We start from the raw sequence: 23762 nt of genomic DNA on the forward strand, positions 1-23762 counted from the left end.
CTGAGCTCAAGCCCAGGACTGGCAAAAAAAAATTATAGTTTTAAAGAAACAAAGATTAGGAAAAAATCTAAGGCCCAACTTACTCTGGAGAGAAGGGAAAATTCAAGAAAATTGCAACTGCAAATTTTGCAGAATTTTGGAAAGTTCTTCCAAGGAGAGGCTCCTATATAGTTTATCTTGGCATTTCCAATGTCCAACAGGAAAGAAGCCTGCAATGAATGTTGTAATAGAACTAACAGTATCTAACACATTAAAATGAAGTCTTAATTGATGGAAATGAGTGCCATGTCAATTTTCAACCTCTTCAATGTCTGAATCTAGGTCTATTGAAACTTGTTATAAGATGGAGTCTATCCTAGTTATTTGTGAACAAAGTCCTCAGGTACCTGCAGTGGACTGGGTAATAAATAAGCTCAATCTCATAATACTTCAGAGATTATGGATGCAGGACTATTGCAAAGTGGACATCGATTCCCTGTTCATTACATTTCCTCTTCTTTTCTCAAAACTGGTATGTAATTTAAATCAGCTATGGAATTAAATACACTGAAGCAAAACCTAGGGATTTTTATCAAGGGCTAACACTTAATAACACTGAAACTACTTTTTTTTTCCAATAGTAAAATAAGGATAGCTACACCTTGTCAACTTAGCTTATCCCAGGATCAAATAAGGTAAGTAGGTCACTATAAAGTATCATATTAACATTGACTTCATTCCTATTAAATAATTAGTGTGGACACTTCAAAGTGATAAGCAAATAGACATGTTATTTACTTTTCAACCAAGCATAGTAGGATTTCCCTTCAAGATACATAAACAAATTTTCTTCCTCACACCTTCACTGTGAATGATGGTTCTTAAATGTCATCTGTAACACATCTGTAGACAAATCACAGAAATGCAGAAATCTCAGTTGGTCCTTGGCTCCCATAAACACTTATGCTTATGGCTCTTGATATCTTTTAGGAGCAGCCATAGAAATGCCATTCTGGAACTTTAGATATCTATTTTATAAGCCTAAAATTCCTATTTAACATCTATTTTAGTGGTCACATGTTATTAAGACTAAAGCACTAAAGACTATTCCTTAACATACTAAACAAAGTTCATTTCCCCAGGATTAGCATTGTACCACGATCACCCTATTTATACTCCTTTTATAGCAGAGATTATAGGCAGGGGCCACAATGGTTGACCTATGAAAAAAATAACATTAAATACTAGAGAAATTTCATCTTTTCAAATTTTGCAACACAGACGACTGTTTGGTAGAACATTCCTTCATTCCCTAAGGTTTGTAAAGAGATCCAGACATATAAGCTTAATTAGCATTTTTTTTTTTTTTGCCAGTCCTGGGCTTGAGCTCAGGTCCTGAGCACTGTCCTTGGACTTTCTCAAAGCTAGGTCTCTGCCACTTGAGCCTCAGCACCACTTTTGGCTTTTTTTCTATGTATGTGGTACCTAGGAATCAAACCTGGGTCTTCATGCATGCTAGGCAAGCACTCAACTACTAGGCTAAACTCCCTGCCCGCATTTTGATGTAAATTCTCTAACTATTGCTTGGTAAGCTGAATTTAAGAAAAGCACCTTCTCTACTTGGTCAACAGTAATCTGGACTTCACAGAGTTTCTTTATATGATACTAGTATTTCTACATGTTATCTTTCCCTGCGTTCATTTCTTTTTTAAAACTGGAAAAAGACACCATCCACTAAGCAATAATTCTTTTGATCTGTGTAATATTGCTTTTATTCTAGTGAAACAAAATGAAATGACAAAGGAAAAGAAAGAAAAGGTCTATGAGAAGACACAGGAGTCCTGTTAGCAAGATTTCCAACAGTCCCAACTCAAATCTTCACAAGAAGTAGACCCAGACTAAACCTAAACAAGAATGTTTAATGCCAAGGATCTGGGAGACTTAATGGTTGGAGACTTTTATATCATGGCTTTTATATCATGTACTTCCTCAATTTACCTTTTCAACCATCACAACGTCTAAATTTAACTGAATCAATAATTCTAGTTATAAATACAAATATATGGGCTTTGATTTCAATGTTAATGACAATAAGCATATATATTTGTTTTCTAGATCTGTTGCAGAAAAATACAATATACTGGATGGCTTAACCAGAGGACATTTTTGTTCTCATAAATTTTGTTCTGAAGACATTTTTGTTCAGAACTGGAAATCAAAGAGGAACATATCAGTAGAGGTGGGTTCTTCTTTGGCCACTTTCCATCTAGCTGCCTTCTAAATACAACCACACAAGGCCTTTTCCGTGAACATACACAACCCCTATGTTTCTGTGGACACAAACTTGCACACAAATTTCTTCTTATAAGCCCAGCAACAGACGTGAATGAAATCATACCCAGAGGCCTTAACTTAATTTAATTATCTATTTAAAGAGCGCAACTCCACATTTACATTCTGAGGTGCTTTTGTGATGGGAAACTTATATCAGTTTTTAGAGAAGAAAGGTAGCCACAACTTGGCCCCAAATAAGTGTTTAAGAAAGCAATTGAATTCTATTGTATTTTATACATAAAACAATTACCATTTATTTAAAGATATTTATTGGTCAATGGAAATAATGGGATTTAAATGTTTTTTTTTTTTTAATAGGTACTTCTCTACAGAAAGATAGAAATAAACTAGTGAGTTTAACCCACAGAACTGTCCGGCTAAGTTAACGTCTACCTAAATTCATCTTGATTTTGAAAACAACCACTTTCCCAGACTCACAGGAAATGATTAAGCAACCTCAGAAAGATCATTTGTCTTTGTACCACAGACAAGCATTTTTTTTAATGAGCTATTTTCTTTTCTTTTCTTTTTTTAGTCAGTCGTGGGGCTTGAGTTCAAGGCCTGTCCACTGTCCTTGGACATTTCTCAAGGCTAGAGGTCTACCACTTGAGCCACAACATCACTTCCAGCTTTTTGCTATGTATGTGGTACCGAGGAATCGAACCCAGGTCTTCGTGCATGCTAGGCAAGCACTCTACTACTAGGCCAAACTCCTGGCCCTTAATAGTTATTTTCAAATTATAGGGTATCTTAAAATTGTCAAAGTATTCATCAACCGAAGGAAGTCTACATAATGCATGTTACTGCTCAATTCCAGACATATTCATGTCTTTAAAAAGAGCACTAGAGAAACAAATGCTTACATTTCATAATAAAATAAAGTCTCAAGATTTAAAACCAAATCAGAAGAATAAAAGTCTCATCAGGGAACAAACTATTAGTTCAGGACTGAACAGTCTTGAAGCAACAAAATTCTATACTGATCTCAGATAACACAAACAGCAGATATTACTGTGGGAAAAAATGTACTTTTAGAGAAATTTGTATTATTTTTGTGAAAAAGTTATCTGTTGTTTCTTTTTCCATATGTAAAAATAGAAATAGTAAAGTGAGACATATAGGATAAGCAATTGTTAATTGTTTAATTGCTTCTTGTCTAAGTAATGAAACTCATCAATTAAGAAATTATTACAATTATTTCTAACAAATTTTACTATTTTCTTGTATTTTAAAAACACTAGTCTGAACACCACGGGAGAAAAATCACTATTTGTTCTGTTACTTTTTGGACACAACTACTATGTTCTAGCTAAAACATAGGTAATGACAATTCCCAACCTATACTCCAGAATTTGGCCAACTTGACAAAAATGCATTTCAATTAACAGCTTAGGCTTTACAACAAAGCACATTCTATTTTTTCCATATATTTTTATTGTAATTAATAGAAGGGTTAGATTATACTCACCAGATAGAACGTGCATTAATGTGAAGTAATGCACATTCAATTATTTTGTTCAAGGTTATGTTTAGATTTATTCACTACATTTTACTGAAACTACCCTTTTCAGAAAATTTGTCCATAAGACTGAAAGCCAATTTTGATTATGATTCACAGTTTCAGACAGTAAGCTATTACTTCTATTTAAAAATATTTATTTGAGGGCTGGGAGTTTGGTCTAGTGGTAAAGTGATTGCCCAGCAAGCACAAAGACCTGGGTTTGATTCCTCAGTACCACATATATAGAAAAAGCTGAAAGTGGTACTGTGGCTCAAGTGGTAGAGCTCTGGCCTTGAGAAAACCCAAAGACAGTGCTCAGTTCCTGAGTTCAAGCCCCAGGACTGGCAAAAAAGAAAGTCTCACAGAAAAATATTTGATAAAGCCACTTTTCAAATCTGTGAAATTATGTAAATTTAAGCTGTAATATGGCAGACTGATATACACATTCCCTGATATTAGAGACACGTATAAGCCTTACACATAGAAATATGTAAGAAATTTGGGACAGGAGTTTGGCCTAGTGGTAGAGTTCTTGCCTAGCATGCACAAAAACACAGGTTCAATTCCTCATTACCATGTACATAGAAAAAGCCAGAAATGGTGCTGTGGCTCACATGGTAGACTCTAGCCTTGGGAAAGCCCAAGGACAGCACTCAGGCCCTGAGTTCAAGCACCAGAACTGGCAAAAAAAAGAAAGAAATTTGACAATAAAATATATGAAAAAAAGAAATCTGTATGGCTATGTGGGTAAACTGACCACAGGGATAAAAATATTGGAATATCAGGAACTATGACAAAAAATAATCTTACTCCTATCTCTTCCTCAATTCTATCCACAGAATATCTCCACAAAATGCAAAGTTATATTAAATGTAAAGTCATTTAGCTCAGTGGAGAGCACTTGCCGGCAAGTGCAAAGGTTCTGTCCTCAACTCTGGGGGAAAAAAAGCTATAAAAAGTTAAAATTAATCTTGGCCAATATAACCACAGCAATGTTTAAAAGTGGGACAGGGAAACAAAACAGGAAAGCAGTGTAAAGTAATACAGAAAGGGTTTAATATCCCTTTGCCAACTTTGAAGATGAAAATGGGGCCAATAGCCAAGGAATGCAGAGAACTTGTAGAAGCTGGAAAAGTGAAGAAAGCGAACCTTACCCAGAACCTACAAAAAGGAACACAGCAGCCCTGGTAACATCTTGATTAGAGTCTGGTAAGTTATTTTAGGGCCCCAACTTATAGAAACTATATGTTAACAAATATCTCTTTTAATGTTTAAATCTATGAGTATTTGTTATGGTGAAAAAAGAAACTAAGAAACTGGCACCCAGGATATATCCAACATTAGTGGCTGATCAATTTTCTTGCCTGTAATCCAGTGTAGTTAAGAGCTTAGCCAAAATCAACAGTGGCATTTCTAGTCAAGTTTGTCCTAGCAGACAGGCACTCAATGACTTCATGAAATCCCTTTGTATAATAGTGATTCTTCTAGAGACTTTAGAGGAGAATATTTCCTTGTTTGTTTCTCTAGCTTCTAGAAACTGTTCGCATTCTTGGGCTTGTGTCCACTTATATCTTCCAATAGCTGGCTGAGTTTTTATCATACTGCCTTACTCTAGATAAACCTTTTGGAAAAACCCAATAGAGACAATCCGCTAAAACTGCACCTAAGTTAGAGATGAGACAATACTGAAGAGACCTGACAAAAATCTAGACAAATGTTGCACTCAGATTACTTCTCACCTGTCTACGTTTCACTTCACTTTACGGTGAGTTATGAAGTCAAAACTCTGTGAAGCAATCCACATGGGAATGCAAGTCCATTTTGACTTTGTTTTTTGTTTTTTTTTTTCTTTTCCACTTATCCCTGAGGGTCAGCCTGGGTGACAATGCCAATTAGGTAAAACATCACTGCCAACCACATCTCTACAAGCAGGAGCCAGAAACCCTCCTGGCTATTCAGGTAATGCCAAAGGGATGTAATGCCAAGAACACAAGGATGCACTAAGTTAGCCTATGAGACCGATGAATATACAATGAATACACAATGACCAAATATTGAAGATAAATCAAAATCAATATAGCAAATGACATTAATTTCTGCTTTTACTATTACAAATTACTAACAATTTTGGAGAGTTAAATAATGCAAATTCATCACATAGTTCTGCAGGTTAGAAATGGGTCTCAGTAGGCCATACCCAAAGGGTTAACAGTGAAATCCCTTTGTAAAATAGTGATCTTCTAGGACTCTACAGGAGAGTATTTCCTTGTTTGTTTTTTTTCTCTAGCTTCTAGAAACTGTTTGCATTCTTTGGCTTGTTCCCTCTTATAGCTCTCAATAGCTGGATGAGTTTTTTTGCCTTTTCTTTTGCCTTTACTTTTTTGGTACTGGAGATAGAGCCCAGGACATTGCACTTGCTAGACAAGTACTTTGTCACTGAGCTACATCCCAGCCCAGGCTGAGTCTTTTTCATACTATCTCAGTCTAATACTGATTCTTACCTCTTCTTCCTCCACTTAAAAAAAAAAAATCCTTTATACTACATTGAACCCATGCGAATAATCCTAAATAATTATTTTAAAATTAGCAGATTAACAACTATAAATTTGAAACTTTGTTTTGGCCTTTTGTGACAGGGTTTCACTTTGTAGCTTTGAATTCCAATTCCCATGCCTTAGTCTCCTCAATGTCAGAATTATAAATATGCATCTCTATACTCAGCCCAGCTCTAACTGTCAACTGTAACCTTAGTTCTTCTTTACCTTGTAACTTGACTTATTCTCAGACCCCAGGAATTAGGACATAAATATCTTTGGAGGTCATTATTCTGCCTATTTTACAAAGGCTAATAAAAGTGAGCTGAGATAGAAAAGATACTGCACAGAAAGTAAAATGGCCTAAACCTGAGCAGGCTAACCACCTACTAAAACTGAGCATTTTTCGGAAACCAAACCAGAACCTGGAGTCTATACAACATACCATATCATTAACAATGTCCAAGATATAATCCAAACCTAGTGCACACACAAAGAATCAAGAAAATATGAACAAATTTCCATAGAAAAGACAACAGCTGACAGAATTTTCCACTTCATGTTATCATAACTATACTCTAAAATAAACAGCATATTGAAACCAGTTGGAATGAAATTGAAATTCTAAGCAGAAAAATTTTTTAAACAATTTGAAGAATTAGAACATTTTAAATTAAAAAATTAGCCTTTAACAAGGATGAATTTTTTTTTCCAAGAAAATGGAGAGAAGTGGAAAACATGGTAAGTAAAGTAAGCCAAGTTCAGAGGACAAGGTCATGTTTTCTAAAAGATAAACATATATCATTGATGTTTATATATATATATATATACATGTACATACACACATATACATATATACATGCACACATATATATGATTATTTGATGACATTTGAATGTACAGTAATTGTGGGACTGTTTAAGGGAGGAAAAGAGAAAGTTAGAGGGTGAATGAAGATGGCAAGAAAAAACCTATTGGAAACCTTAAGTAAGAGGGGTTAGTGAGGATTGGAAAGTGAGTGGGAGGGTCAATCAGCACTGCATATACATGTGAAATACCATGCTGAGATTAACATACACTAAGAAAAAAGAATGCCAAGAACGTAAACCACTTCCTGTCCAGGTGTGGCTACAAAGAGAGTAAAAGAGGTTGACTGTGGTCAAAACACTTTACAATACCTCAACAACAAAATAAAATAAGATAAAATAAACAGTTTATGTACATGTGTGAAAACAGAACAACTATCCTACTGTGGTTGCTTGAGAAAAGGAGGGGAAATGAATGAGAGTTACAAAAGGTGTGAGCGCAATCAGGTACACTGTAGTATACATATGTGCACGTCAAAATAAAATCTCTTTATACAACTAACCAACTAATTAATGCTAACAAGAATATTTAAAAACAATATAAAACAAAACATTTCTGGTCTCAAGAGCAGAATGGTAATGACCAAAAATGATAAGCTTAAACAAAGTTTGAAGCTCATCAAGAAAAGTTACTGATACATAAGGCCATATAATGTGAAGCTAATTGAAAGGACCTCCAGGATATTGAAACAAAAGCCATATAATGAATGATTGTTGTCCTTAATGTACTATGTTGTCTCTCATCTCCTTTGCTGTCCCTTGGTTATCTCATATTGGTATAGTATCTCACTTTGTTATCTGATATATTGAATTTATTTGTATTTGGATATTTGAAATTTGATAGGGAAGGGGGGAAAACCAAGAAGGGTGGGGGGTGTGGGGGGGGAGGGAAATGGGTACCAAGACATGTGAAAGGGTATCAATGTATGTGAATTAATGCACCTTCTATCTGGCAAATATCATGTAACCCTTTTACTAATTACAATAAAAAAAATAAAATGAAAAAAAAAAAGAAAAGTTACTGAGAAAAAAATGAATAGTGCCTGCTAAGAAAATGTCAAAAAAATGAGGAAATAATGAACAATACCTGTAGTGAAATATCAAAAATGATGAAAAAATGACCAGTACCTACAGAAAAATATCAGAAGAACTAAAATAGGTAGTTGAAGCCCCAGAATGACAGAAAAAAAATATTATGGTAAAAAAATAATCTAAAAAAATTCTGTGAATAGGATGAAAAACAAACATTTACAATCCATGAAGCCTAAAAAGAATAAACTCTAAGTAATCCAAACTAAGATACAAGTAATTAAGCAAAGTCAAAAATTATTACGGTAAAAATGGAAGAAAAAAACTGACTACTACATACAATGTAAGGACAATTTAAATTATTATAGAATTCTTAATAGAAAACTACAGAGAGTAGAAAATAATAAAAGAGGCCGGGAGTTTGGCCTAGTGGTAGAGTGCTTGCCTAGCATGCACAAAGACCCAGGTTCGATTCCTCAGTACCACATACTTAGAAAAAGCCGGAAGTGGTGCTGAGGCTCAAGTGGTAGAGCTCTAGCCTCGAGAAAAATCCAAGGACAGTGCTCAGGCCCTGAGCTTAAAGCCCAGGACTGACAAAAAAAAAAAAAGAAAATGATAAAGGAATAGCTTTAGCATTTTTGTACAGAAAGAACTATTACTACAAATATTTATGTAATATAGACGCATTTCATTATCTCTCATACATCCAGAGTATATGACAACTTCTTACCATTCAATAAAACAGACAATTATTAGATGAATGAATGGTTAAAAAAAGTCACTAAAGGATCATCAATGTCAACATTCCTTAAGGAAGTACAAAGATAAATCATGGAGACACTACTACACACATGTATGGGATTGGTTAAAATTAAAACGATTAACCATACTGAATGAACAAACGCACTCATATACTGCTGATGGGGCTGTGAAATGTACAATCTGTTTGAAACCTTAGCAGAAAATTAAAACATAAAACAACAAGATGATACAACCAAATAACAAACACAAAAGAGGAAGAAGGAAGAAAGAGGAGGAACAAGAGGAAGAGGAAGAAGACTGCCTCTTCAACAAATGGTGCTAAGACAACTGTAGGGATAGCTACTGAAGAAGACTGAAACTGGATCACCTCGCATCAGTATCAATTCAAAATGGATCAAAGCCCTAAATTTAAGATCTGAACTACAAAACTATTGCGGGAAGGAGTAGAAGAAATACTATAACTCAACATAAACAAGAACTTTCTAAGTAAAGATTCAGAAGTACAGGTAATTAAAGAAAAATATCAATAAATGGGACTGCATCAAACTAAAAGATTTTTGCACAGCAAAGGACACAGTAACAAGCCAAAATGACAACTTACAGTTTGTGAGATTTTTCACAGCTATTCATCAAAAAATGGCCTAATATAAATTTTTTTAAAAAAAAGGACACATGAGCTAAACAGAGACTTCTCAGAAGAAGTAAATATTGCCAATAGACACATGAAAAAATGTTCATCATCTATGGCCATAAAGGAAGTGCAAATCAAAACAATACTAAAGCCAAGTGCTGATGACTCATGCCTGTAATCCTAGCTGCTTAGGAAGCTGAGATCTGAGGAGCTCAGTTCAAAGTCAGCCTGGGTAGGAAAGTCCATGAGACTTATTTCCAATTAACCACCAGAATTCCGGAAGTGGAGCTGTGACTCTACCCTTGAGCACAAAAGCTTAGGAAAAGTGTCCTGGTCCCGAGTTCAAGTCCCACAACTAATAAAAAAAATACAGCACCACACAACCCCATTAGAATGGCCATCATCAAGAATAAAAACAATAACAGATGTATGTATATGGGCAAAAAGAAGCCCTAGTATACTAGTGGTAGTAATGTAAACATGTTCAATCTCTCTGAAAAGTAGTATAGATGTTCCTCAAAAAATTAAGCATAGCATAATTCTATACCATTCAGCAATTCCACTTGAGTATTTTCCAAGAGATTACACATTAGCATACAATAAGGCCTCCTGCATAATCATGTTCATTGCCTCACTATACACCACAGCCCCTAGAGGGTAAAGAAAATGTGGTAATATGGTATATGTACACAGTGGAATTTTGCTCATCCATAGAGAGAATGATATTGCATCATGAGCCAAGAAATGAAAAGACCTGGAAAAGGCTATTATGTGAAGTCAGGCTCAGAGGGACAAAAAAAGATACATATTTCATTTTCTTTCATATGTGGAATCTAGAATTAATTTATAAATAAATAACCATTTCAGAATGGTATGGTGGTTTCATGGGAGAATTCAAAAAAAGCATAATACCTTAGAAAGGTTAACTCACAGTCCAACAAAATAAACACCAAGAAATAGGTACTCAGAAGGGATGAGGGAGGATAACAAGTGAAGAGAGCAGACAAATTAAAAGAGGAAAAGGGAAAAGGGAAGACTGCAGTCATGAAGTTCAAGACACATCCTGCAAAATTAAGAAAACTGGGAGGAGGGGAGTTGGGAGGCTTTAGGGAGACTGATAAAGGGGATGGAATTGATCAAGATGCACTGTATTCCATCAACTGGAATGACAACTCTTTTGCAGAGCTACTGAAAGATAATATAAATATAAAAGAAATAAAAGCAAAGGCTTGAAAAATGTACATCAAATGGTAAAACAAAATGATGTTACAGTAGAACACTATTCAATAATTTTTAAATGAAAAATTATGCTGAGTGCAAGCTAAGTGGAAAAAGATTCTATTTTATATAATGATCTATACAATTTCAGGGCTTCTGACTTGCCAGGCAGATACTCTATACCAGTTGACAATGTCCACAACTCTTTGTGTCTTTAGTTTGCTTTTCCAGACAATGCTCTCAGATTTGCTGTGGACTGAGATCATTCCACCTGATGATTCCTGCATAGCTAGGATTATATGTGTACATATGTGGCTTATTTGTTGTAATAACACCTAAATTTTTACCGCTCACCTCAAATTGCAATCTTCCTGATCCCTATTTCCTGAGTAGCAGAGATTACAGGAATGTGTCACTACATCTGATATATTTTCTAACTGCTGTTATTTTGCCGTTAAGTTTAGTATATATAATACCAATAATTGGGAATTTGAAGGATTTCATTACTGATTTTAATCATACAAAGGTCATTTTGAGAAGCTAATTCATTTAAACTACTATATGCTAGATTCCAAGTCTTTCTAGGTTATTTTCTGTCCACTCATATAAAGGAGCCACACAAAGTCTTCTCAGTAAAACATATTCCTGATGCTTAAAACAAACACTAGCAGAGTAAAGGGCTACTTGTCTGTTCCAAAATGTTTTAATGGATTACAAAGACGTCTAGTTTAGTCAACCTGAACCTACATGTACATTGTAGGATGTACATTTGATCATAGCTTTTTTTAATTAAAAAATAAAATTTTAATTAAAAAAGAAACTACCAAAATATAACTAGACAGAGAAAACTTTCTTACCAACAGCTGAGACACATAGCAGTTCTGAAAATGAAAGACACACACTTCTATATAGAAATGTATTATTTAGCCACATATTGGTTCCATATAAGGGAAGCCAATGTGGAGAATGTCTGTCCTCCATTTTGTTTTATACGATAGGATAAATTAACTGGACACCTTAGGTTGCCTTCTATGACTTCCTATGTGAGAGAGACGTGAAGCAGATAATAGTTGTTGGTAGGATAAAATAATGTTTTAAGTAAGTCTTATGTGCTTAACTGTTCTATTAAATTTGCTCTAGGAAAAGGACAAGATAAAAGATGTCTACACATTTTGTGATGGGACTAGGTTAATACCTTTTATCACCCATCACACCAACAAAATGCCAGTGTGGAATGTGAGAGTCCAACATTCTGGGTGAATATTTGTATGTGCCCTCATTTTCCCACAGCCAGTTACATGGAAACCATATCATAGCAAGCTAATTACAGATTAGGTTTCAGGTACAGACAAACCTCACAGGCTGGTCCCAAATGACCTAGTTAGGCACAGGGTAAAGCTGGAAACATAGATCAATCTAGTTATTCATGGCTCAAGACAGCCCAGAAGAAAGGAATGGATTGACTTTTATTCTCTTAAAGTTCTATATCATTCTATATCTAAGCAAAATATGTTGTGTCATCCTAGACCCCTAGGTCTACAGACAGGGCTATGTAGAGCTTAGCTATAAAGACCCTTAATTCACTAAAAAGCCTGAGAAGATAAATTATGTCCCACTACTAGGTATGAGTTAGAAGTCTGTACATGCTACAAACTAAAAATTCTTCAAGTTTAAAAAATAAAACAAGGATTTAAAAGTAAATTTCATAACATAATTAGTTTTAAAAACTTCAGCATCTCCCCTGCTTTAAAATCATTGAATGCTGGAAGAAATGCTGAGGAACTGTCAAGCAGATATCCAATAAGGTGGCTCCTTGGCAGATATTCCAGGCCAGAGCATTTAGAGCATTTCTGCCTACTTGCTCTCAATTCCAGTGTCACTTCCTAAATTCTGTGGACACCTAGGTTATTCTTCAGTTATGATAAAAGGTGGATTTAATGTCTCAAGTAACCAGAAGTGGCACAGTACCTTGGGGAAGCTGCAATACACTCCCAGAGGATCTTCAAAGTGAAATTATTTTTATAATAATAAGATGTTATTTTATATATTTTTATATTTTTCCTCCTTATCATGAATGTACAATACTTTTTCATGCTATGAATGATATATGATATTACAATGAACTGCATGAAGCCCCAACCTGAAAATTCAGTTATCTTGTATTAAGCCAGACATTAATAGATGTGTATTATGACCTAGTGGTAGAATGCTTGCCTGGCATGCACAAAGCACTGGGATCAATTTCTTGGTACCACATATACAAAAAAAGCTGGAAGTAGTATTGTGGCTCAAGTGGCAGAGTGCTAGCCTTGAGCAAAAAGTGTCCAAGGACTGTGCCCAGGCCCTGAGTTCAAGGCCCAGGACTGGAAAAAAAAAAAAAAAAGATGTGTATCACCAAGAAGTAATGTGTCTCACTTACCTTTTATGTTTTGGAAAACAGCTTTTTTTTCAGTGTTAATTTCTAACATGGTATCTAAAAGTATAACTCATACATAAAAGCTCTCACAGACATTTTTCAGAAAATGAGAGGTCTTGAGAATAAACCGAATGAGAAGCATAATGGCCTTGAAGATTTAAAAAAGATAAAAAAACCTTCCTTAACTCTCCAAACCTTTTTATTTAAGCATGAAAACTCAGTATACCATTTGAAAAAGCATTGGAATAAACACACATAAGGACGAGTCATTCTGCACACCTATCTTCAGAAGAAAAAAATAATGAACAATCTATGCTCCTTTGAACATCTCTAAATAAGATTATGAATTCTAATAACTTGTTCCTATGTAAAAAAAAACCCACAATCTTCTTTACCCTGATAATCTGACAAAATTAATACTCCTCTCAGGAATTGGGATCCTCTCCAGATTCATTTGTTGAAGTCTTTAACCCCAATGTGATAACAAATGACTTAAGGTTAGGTGATTAGAATTAAATTAGATCAACTAGGACAGGACCCACATCTGATAAAGACAGAGTTCTTACAAGAAGAGGAATAAACACTAAAGTTGACTTTCTCCACACCTGCACAGAGGAATGGCCAAGTGAGAACATAGAAGACAGCTACCTGCAAGTGTAAAAGAGAGGCAAAATTAACTGTGCTGGTACCTTTCTCTTTGAATAGATAAATGACTATTGCTATTTCACTGAGGCAGCCAAAACTGACATGTACTGCCTATTTCCTGGTCCTATGCTCCCTAAGCATAATGAGTAAGAAAGAGAAGAAATTACAGGAAAAACTTGAAAGAAGAGTTATGAATCAATGTTTTTGCAGTACTACACATCACAATATATATAACATTCCTATTTCAACAGCAATTAGTATATGGCTGCTAAAGCACTGATTAGGTTCTATTTCTTTTCAAAATATATCTGATATTTATCCTTTAATTAACATTAAAATAGAAACAACCATAGTTTTTCCTTCTGGTTAGGATCAGACTAGCATGCTGTCGTACTATAACTAACAAATCACACAAGCCATTTTGTTATATCACTAGCTGAACTGTGCCTTTTGGTGACTTTATCCAATGGGTAGCTATAACAGACCATGACCTTCTTTATTCTTTCCATAGGGCTCTGTGAAAGGTTGTGTGTGACCTTCATAACAACTCTGTGGAATACTAGAAAATTCCTTCTTAAAGGCTGAATCTAATTGAGTTAGGAATTGCTTGTGTGGCTCTTTAATAAAGGGCAAAGTGTCTCAACACAGGTCACCCAGATGGCCCTACAGTACTGCAGGAAAAGGAATTGATTTAACTGCACCACTTAGCCTCAGATGCACAATAGGTCTCCAGTCATGAAGCGCAGAAAATGAAAGATGGAAATGGAAAATGTTGAGTTGAATTCTGATCTTGATTTTTGAAAATTCTGGAGAGTAACAGACTCCCTCCTCCACATTCTCTTCCTTCCCATCAAACTAGATCTTTCACTGGGCATTCTGTGTGTTTATTCCCACTGGAAAGTCACTCAGTAGCATGTAGTAATATATACAAAAGACAGACTGCTACTTTAAAGAGCAATGCAGTTCTTATTTATACAGAAGAGCACCCCACACATACTCTGTGATCAGAGTTTTCTTAATGTCGCCACCCAATCAGTGGCTATAAGGGATGACATTTAGTAACCAGTTTGAAGAGCAGAGAAATTACTGCTAAGGGTATAATTATTGTAAGGATGATTGCGTATGTGATCTTGGTAAATTAGGGAATACTAGTCCCACGCTAGTGGGACAGCAGTTCCTTACTGAACATGGAGGCCTTTGTGTAACTGAAACTAGACAAGTGGTGGTTCTATTTTTATCTTGAGATCATACTACCAATATCAACTTAAAGATATTTTAAACACCTAGTTCTCCTCAAGTATTCCTGCCAATTTTTATGCATTTCTTCTTTACAGGAGACCTTTAGATTACATAATGCCATTTTGGTGATGGATGTTATTTTAAATCTTAAAAAGTAACTGTTTTAGCTATAAGAAGTAACATGCACCAAAGACTCCTTTCCCATCGAAATTTCCTCTAACATACCAACTAGCATTTGTTCTAATTGCCTGAGAACCATTACCACACAGCCCTGGTCTTCATTTGCTGCAGAAGAAGGGGCTCACTGACCCACAGAGGTATCCTCTCATTGCACTCTCTATTCTCTGATAGTGTTCTTACAGAAAATCAAGAAGCCTCTTCAACTCACCAAATCCTGTATCATTGGCTTACCTCCCCAAGTAGTACTCAGGAGCTGGAAAATCTATCATCAATGCCCCAACTTGGAAAAGTACACACAACTGACTCATATTTTGCTTCAGTGACTATATTCCTGAAATACATGAAACGTTCATTATGCAATACAAAGAAGAAAAAAAAAACTTCAAAGGGCCTTTTACAACAAAGCTTTATTCTCTTTAGACACTCTTTGCTAGCCCAAACATCATCTGGCAAATAATCTGGTTTCCTCTTAATTTAGATGGTACAGTAATTTTTTTAAATTAATTCATCGTTCAACCATAAACAATAGTAGAAAAGTGAATTAAAAACAGGCTATAGTAGAAGGGGTATCAATGTTTGAGAAGTAATGACCTACTACCTGGCGAATATAACTGTAACCGTTCTATACATTACAATAAAAAACAGGCAATAGTAGCTAAACACCAGTGGCTCTTGATTATAATCCTAACTACTCAGGAAATATAGCTGTGGCTCTCATTGTAGAGAGCTAGTCTTGAGCGAAAAAATCGCAGAATCAGTGCCCAGACCGACTTCAAGCCCCAAGACTGGCACACACAAACACACAAAATCCATCAACACCAACAAAACAAAACAAAACAAAACACCACAACAGGCTACAAAAGAAGAAAAACTGCTTTTATGGTAGAAAAGTGTAGATGATTTTAGCCATTTTTGCATTTTTTACCTTGAACTCTAAAATACTCTGGAAAATAAACAGTAATAACTTACAACTGACTATAAATTTCCTGATTATGAAGAAAAGAAAACACCAATTAAATTCCACGACAATGGGCTGGAGTTTGGCTTGGTAGTGGAGTGCCTGTCTACCATGCACAAAGACCTGGGTTTGATTCATTGGTACTACATACACAGAAAAAAGCCAGAAGTGGTGCTGTGGCTCAAGTGGTAGAACTCTAGCATTGGGAAAGCCCAAGGCTCAGGCCCTGAGTTCAAGGCCCAAGACTGGCAAAAAAAAAAAAATTCCAAGCCAATGTTCTCTATCTCCTGCCTAGAACGTTCAAAGGCTCATTCACTCCCGCCTTCTCAATAACGTTTGTCCAAACAGGCCTACCTATCTTTCCCCTTCTACTCCTATCATTTAACTTCATAAAGGTGGAAAGACTACATTTAGGTTCTTGCTCCCCTAAAAAGGCTCCCTTCTGAGCTAAGAGTGGCACAGCTTAAGACACAACCATTTTGAAATTTTCTATGTAGCAATTTCCTGTTTTACCTTCAAATCTCCATATTCTTTTTATCTTCTTCCCAATTTTTTTCTGTTAAGCTCCAATATTCTCTGAAGGTCTTTTGCAAGATTCGAAGTGCTACCTCTGGGTAATCACAGATGGATTATGCCAGAGGATCAGGTTACAAAGGTCTCCTGAAGACCCTTCTACAGACACAGGATGTCTTCATGTCATCCAGAAACACTACTGTAGTGAGCAGCCACCTTCTCTACAAAGACTGTAAGACACAAAGCACTCCAAAACTTCCCTCCATTCCCAATTCTGGTTTCCTGTAAATGGTCAGAAAATACCTAAGGATTCAAGCTTTAAAAATACCAATTTTCTCTTTGTTCCAGTGGTGATAGGAAAAGGCCTGGAAGTATTAGCTCGGCACTAACTCCTGCAGTTTGCAAGACTTGAGGTTATCATCAGCAGAACATGGCTACACCAACCATCTCCCCTCCAGTGCCAAGCTCCTCAGGCCCCATCTACACTCTACTTCAAAGTCTTGGATGATCTTGATTTGACGTTTCCATATCCCTACATCCTAATAGGGATACTATCATAAATTAGTATAAATCTCAGTGTATTGGTGACAAATATTCTATGAAAAGGATATAAAGGCCATTCTATACATTCTTTCATCACTAGAATATTATCTTAGACAAAGTTGCACTGCTTTTTATTTCTTCTGTATTTCTGTAATTTTGTACTAGCATAAAAACAAAACCCAATTCTTCCAATCAGTTCTCTTTAGTTAGCATCATGTGATGATGGGTTTGCAGAGTTTTCTGTAACTATACCTAGCAAGAAAGTTCACTTATAAATGAACACTCAAAGGTGGTGTCTGACTGAATTATACAGCAGGAAATCATAATAGTTCCTGTGCTATATGATAACTTGCTTATAGTTCTGTATCCTTCAGATATAGGATCAGACATCAATGTATGATAATCACTAAACTATGCTGTTTTATATTCTATCTCAAGACATTTTTGCAGACATGGGAAACACGAAAGAAGTTTTTTGCTTCTACTTTCTAATAAAAACTAGGTTGATTTCTAGTTACCAAATAGCAATGATGCTAAACCTCAACTTTTATATCATATTATCTACTGAAATTTAAAAAGTAACATAAAAGAACAAAAACAAAACAACATATCACAGAGAAATTATAAATTTCTACTTTATGTTTTCTCTCAATACAGTAATTTATCATGGAACAAATTAACTATATGTGCATAAATGTTTGTGTGAATGTTTTTTGTTTATTTATATATCTGAAAACAAAATATTTCTGAGATAATAGTAAAAGTTTTTCCCTAGAAATATACACATATCTATAGAACACCTGTTGTTTATTAGACAAAAACATGACAACACAATTTTATAATGTTCTTCTATCCAAAAATATATATGTTGCCCAAACCTGGCATTGTTGAAAAATACTTTCAGATACTAGTCAAAACAACGCAAACAATTACATTTGTAAAAACGTCTCCTTTGTTTTATTATGCACCAAGATGTAGAAATAAGTGATTCATGGAGTCCTCTGTTCTTAAAAAAATGACACACTTATGTTTTCAGTTCAGGGGCTTCAAATAAATATATTTCAAATCACATCATAAGTCAGTAAGTAATGACAAAATATAATATGAGGAAATTTATTCAGTGCTATTTTCAAAATCCTGAACTTGTTTATTTACTAAATTTACCAAATACTCCTTTGGAGTAAATATTCCTACTATCTTCAAAATGGAGTAAGAGACTTCAGAGACCAACCTCAGGTTTTCTCAGTCATATTATGGAGGTTGAGCTAAAGTTTTGACATGTATTAGGGTAAACAATTTATTCTGAATATTTTAACCCTGAATGAAAAGGACAAAAGTAGATAGATATCAAGTTATCACATACCTTAATCTAGATACCTCTACCTAAACATTGCCATCAACTTTTTGTTGTGATGGAAAATATAGAAGTCACTACTTCCTCAAAGTTTCATTTATATCTGTCTCACAGAACACAGTTACTGCCAAACTAATCTTAAGCACTAATCTAACACATCTCCCTCCCCCATAAAAAAGTCATCAAAGGTCCAAATCTAAACCTAATGTCCAGTCTTCAGTCTTATAGTCACTAGTACCTCTGAAGGACAAGGACAAAAATATCTCCTGAGCCAATTCCTGGCATTAAGGCACAGCCTCATAAACCCTTTCTGGAAACACCAAAAGGTTTCAGGAGTATAATAACATTGAATATTCATTAGATGAACCCATTAGTAAGCACGGCCCTAGGGAGGAAAAAAAAACCCAAAAAGCAAAAAACAAAACTAGAAGCCAGAATGACAGAATAGAAACTAAGTTCACTTCTCTTACAAATGTAGGTCAAATAATGAAATTATTATAACTCAACGATATGCAGTTCAGACTTATATAATCTGTTCTTGTTAGAATCCTTCTCTCTGTGTATACATATAGATATATACAAGATAGCTTAATTGGGAAATGCTTTATGAAGAGAGTGACTGTGGAACCAAAGCCAATTCTGAGCTTTTAGAAATCTTTCAATCATATGTTCTAAGATGATAAAATATTCAGCTGGACAACACATAGATCTATGGGAAAATTTCGTGTAAATATTTTTCTGTTTAGAAGGATTAAATACAAAAATAAGTATATTTTCCATTACACTATGTTGTTTGAAGACACCAGAAAATTCTACAGTCAACCTTTCAAAAAGTTTTGTGGTAAATACCTACTGTAAACCTTCAAAGCATTTCAGATTATCAATAACTACTGTCTTGCTTACACTGCATGTTCCAGTTTTTATTTTCCTCTTTAAAAGGTAAGTGATTACTACATTAACTAAAATGATACATTGTCAATCTGTCTTCACCAGGGACTTTGAAAAATCTGGAAAATAGATAGGAAAGAATTAGAAATGCAATGTCCTTTATGAAACTTCAAAATCTGCTTATTTTTTAAATCCTCTCTGATTCTTCCATTGTCCTTCAAAATATGACAATTTGCAAATATTCTTATTTGCAGCAGCATATTCTATGAGGGGAGGAAAAAAACTCACTCCTTTTTAAGATGTGAGAATGCACTTTAATGCTGTTAGGAGTGGGGTCACTTTTCTCCAAACGGTCATTTGGATACTATATCATTCCAGGGACATAAAAAATGAGCTCTGCAGGCAGATAGCCTGGGGCAGTCTATGAAAAGCACACTGTCCCCCACCAACAACCGAATGCTTTCACTGGGTCTCATAATGCCCGCAGGCTAGTGGTTCCACAGCCCTGGGTGGTGATGGGCTGAACAAACCCACAATACTCCTGTAGACCACACACACCGGGAACTCATCCCTGTTGTGGAGACTTTTTTTCTTTTTTAAAGAACTGGGTGAAACTTCACATTTAAAAATCCTACAAATATAGAAACCCCCAAGTACTCTGCCTAGCACAAAGAATAAGCTTTGGAGTGATTCATTTGCAAGGATTTAAGACCTGTGTTTTAGACATTCTTTATGTTTCAGTCCTAAATGGTTTCTCTATGCAGATGCCTGCCTCTGCAGGTCTTCCTAATTCTCTGAGTGAACTTCACCAGATTCGTCTTTGAGTCTTGGGTTAATTACGAAGAGGACCCGAATGAGAAGAGGAAGTTCAGAGTTCAAGTTGTCATCATTAAGCCTGATTAAACAGCACATTTACAAAGATGGCTGTAGAATAAAGAGTGCTGAACTGGGGACCAGGAGATTATTGCGAGTCGTTTGCAGAACCAAGTCTGGCTGGGGTTTGGAAAAGAGTGGGCAAAGTCTTGATCTTTCAGAGGTCCTGGAACCTCGCCCCCCACCCAACAACCTAGGCTAGAGACTGCTTCCCATTATCTCGATATTCCACCGACCTGAAGTACCCAGCCCCAGCCCCCCGCCCTAGGAAACACCGATTGACCCCAGAGCCCCTAAGTCTCGCACTTAGCATCTTCATCAGCGGGCTTCCCCCTGGGCTATGGTCAGGAAGAATGCATAGACTCAGAGTAAGAAATCTCACCCCAACGTTGCGACTGCCGCACTTCTGGTCCAAACAAAAGCCATGGTTTTTAACTAGGTGGGGACTGTGTTCTCCCTGTTCCCGGCATGGCCGGGGCTGTTTTCCGGGTGCAGGCGCCTGCTTCCACTCCGGCCTCCTGTCACATTGTGATCTCACCGTGATGGGGGGGCCCTTGATGGACTAGAAAACACGGATGAGGCCCGGGGCGGGGGGAGTACTGGACAGCCAGGGGGAGGGTCCTTCCTTCCCCGGGCCACCGCCACCGACCGACGCTCGGGAGGGCGGCGGGGTGCTTGCCACCTCGCCGGGACCCGGAGCCAACCCTGCCTTTCGGTAAGTTCCCCTTCCTCTCCCCCCACACCCCCCCCTTCACGACCCACCCGGCCGAAGCCCGCACCCCACCCCGCCCTATGACGGAAAGTCATGCTGGCAACTCGGTGAAGGGCAGGGGGGCAGCTCCCGGGGCGCGCGCCAGCCGAGTCCCGCGGCAGCCGCGGCTCCGCCAGCCCCACTCGGCCCGCTCGGGACCGGCACCCCCTCTCGGGGGTCAACGAGGCGGCCAACTTTTCCGCTGCCCCCTCTTCCGCGCAAACTTTGTGGTCCGCTCACCTGGCAGCGCGGCGCAGCGGAGCCGGGGGCCGGCGCAGCCCGGGCGGGCAGCGGCGCTGACCTTCACGCCAGCCCCCGGCCGCGCGGGGCCCTGCCCGCCGCCCCCTCCCCTCACCCGCCCCCCTCGGCCGCCCCCCTCCCAGCTGCCGCGCTCCGCCGCCCTCACCCCAGTTCTCGGGGGAGGGCGGGGGAAGGCCGCGGTGGGGGGGGGGGCGACTGCAGCCCCAGCTCGCTGGTCACCGCTGTCCACGACCCCCGGGGCCGCCGAGAGCCCGGGAACCCGGGTGCCGGGCCGCCCACTCACCATTGGTGAAGGGCTCCATCTTCCCCCTCGCCGCGGCTCCTCGCCAGCCGAGCGCCCAGGCTTCCCACTCCGAGAGCTGAAGCGGCCCTGCCGACTGAGCATGCCCAGCGCGGCCTCGGAGGACTGCCAGGGAGGTGCGGCGAGGGGCGGCGCCGTTCCGCCCTTCTGAGACTCCGTCGTTCCGGGATTTCACGACTGCAGCACAAGGAACGAAGATGGCCAGAGCGACCGCCAGCGCTCCAACCAAGCCAAATTCGGAGGCGGGGGAGGAGCCATACCGGGGGCGTGTCTTAGGGGGGCGGGGCGTGAAGAAGCCCCGCCCTCGGCCCCCGCCCCGTACTGCGCGGCGCGGCGCGGAGGGGTGCGCTATCCCTGGAGCCCCTGGCCTGCGCCGGCTGCGTCCCGCCGGGGCCCGCGACGTCGACGCTCCGCGGGAAAACCCCCGTTCCCCAGTCGTGCCAGAGTCAACGAAATCCGTGCCCCGCAGGACATGAAAGCGGGGCGCTGTGACGGCGAGCCGGCCGCTCGTCCGGAGGGCGTGGTGGGGAGAGGCCTCGCCCAGGGGCCCCAGAAGTCGCCATCTGCGGCCGCCGCGGGAACGGACGGCGACCACAGTCGCTCCCCGGGCTGTGAAGCGTGGGTTGAGGTCCGGACCCGTTAAGGACCGGACTGCGACCGGAAGGGGGTCCAGAGGGGTCGCGGGCGGGGGTGGAGGCTGGGCGTTGGCGGGGCGGCCCTCCGGAGGAGCGCGCCTAGGTACCGCTCGGGCAAGGGAATCCGGGCTGTTAGAGATGGGCGGACGGCAAAACCCGGTGCCGGATCGTCCGACCCGGACCACCCCGCCCGGGGCGCTGCAGGGTGTGAGTAGAGGCCCGCCCGCCCGCCCAGCCCTAAACTGACACCTGCGGTTCCTGGGGGCGCTGGAGACGGGAGTTCCGAGCGCGGTTCGGCCTTCCTGGGCCGGAGAAGCTCCCCGAGCCTTTCCGGCTCCCCTCGGCCCCCGCCCGCGTGCGTTTGCCAGCCTCCAGCCTCGGAGCCCTATTGTTTACGGTGCCAGGTCCTGGATGCCCCCGCAAAGCCTCGGGGACTGAACGTCCCGGGGCCGTGAGAGCTCTAAGGAGGGCTCTTTCGGGGCGGCCGCCGCCCGAGCATCGCCGCCACCACCGTCCGGGCCCGCCGCTACGGCTCCTCTTCCCCCCTCCCCTCCCTCAGCCCTGGCTCCGGCTGCCACTTGTCTGGCTCTGAGCCTGCCAACTGTCACAAGCTCCGCAGAGGCTGTCCGCAGCAGGGTGTGGGGTGCAAACAAGTCTCCGCGTGTGCAAACATCCTGGGCTAACAGAGATGGCCAAGAGAGTGTTGGACCGACACGGGGAGCTAGAAATTGAGGTTCGAAGACTCAAAAGTGCAATATCGTGTTTTTTTTGAAATGTCCATTGTCTTACATCGATTACTTCCCACTCCTGCTTTAAAACTTAACATGCATACCAAATTGCACTTAGAAATATTAGTACCGAACCGTGGGAGCTCATCTACATGCTTACCAAGCGCTGACCGCAGAGGCCTTCAAGCTGTGCCAGTCCTTCCAACGTTAGTAACCATCGCTTTCCGCAGGTTCCTCGCCCAAGAACAGCCCTCTGCCCTTCCGCTTCGTGTTGTTCTTGCTGGTTTCCACTTGTCATTCGGGTCTCAGCAGATGTCACCTCTGCAGAGAACCCTTCTCTGACCACACATCTAAAATAGCCTCACACATAATCCACGCTGTCAAGACTTGGCTCTGCTTTTGTTTCCTTCACAGCACTCCTGACTGAAACAATGCTTGTGATCTGTCCTTTAATTATTAATCTTTCCAAGAGTGCAAATTTGGGAAGAACAGATAATTACTTTAGTAATTGGGAATGGGCGGGGGTGGGGTGGACCTGTATCCTGATCCTGGAAAAGTGTGCAATGAGTACTTCGAGTGAGCAAGGGAATGGGCATGGTGATATTAAGAGTCCTACTTCTCTG

At 39.3% G+C, this 23762-nt stretch overlaps 1 protein-coding gene across 6 annotated transcripts in view; it reads right to left on the bottom strand.

Annotated features, from left to right (window-relative positions):
• Lnpep (leucyl and cystinyl aminopeptidase) overlaps positions 1-22700 on the bottom strand; it is a 111990-nt gene extending 89290 nt beyond the window's left edge. For 4 of the 6 annotated variants that reach the window (XM_090331591.1, XM_090331592.1, XM_090331589.1 and 1 more), the window contains exon 1: positions 21759-21989. In XM_090331591.1, the coding sequence (XP_090187717.1) occupies positions 21759-21777 (19 nt within the window). In that variant the 5' untranslated portion in view covers positions 21778-21989. Of the gene's footprint in view, positions 1-20845; positions 21016-21758; positions 21990-22660 lie in introns of those variants that run through there. The other 2 variants (XM_090331594.1, XM_090331593.1) reach the window with 2 other exon arrangements.
• Positions 22701-23762: the final 1062 nt, after the last annotated feature.

The sequence above is a fragment of the Megascapheus bottae genome, chromosome 4, assembly GCF_031878675.1.
Source record: "Megascapheus bottae isolate mThoBot1 chromosome 4, mThoBot2.hap1, whole genome shotgun sequence".
In the NCBI taxonomy this organism is placed as follows: Eukaryota; Metazoa; Chordata; class Mammalia; order Rodentia; family Geomyidae; genus Megascapheus; species Megascapheus bottae.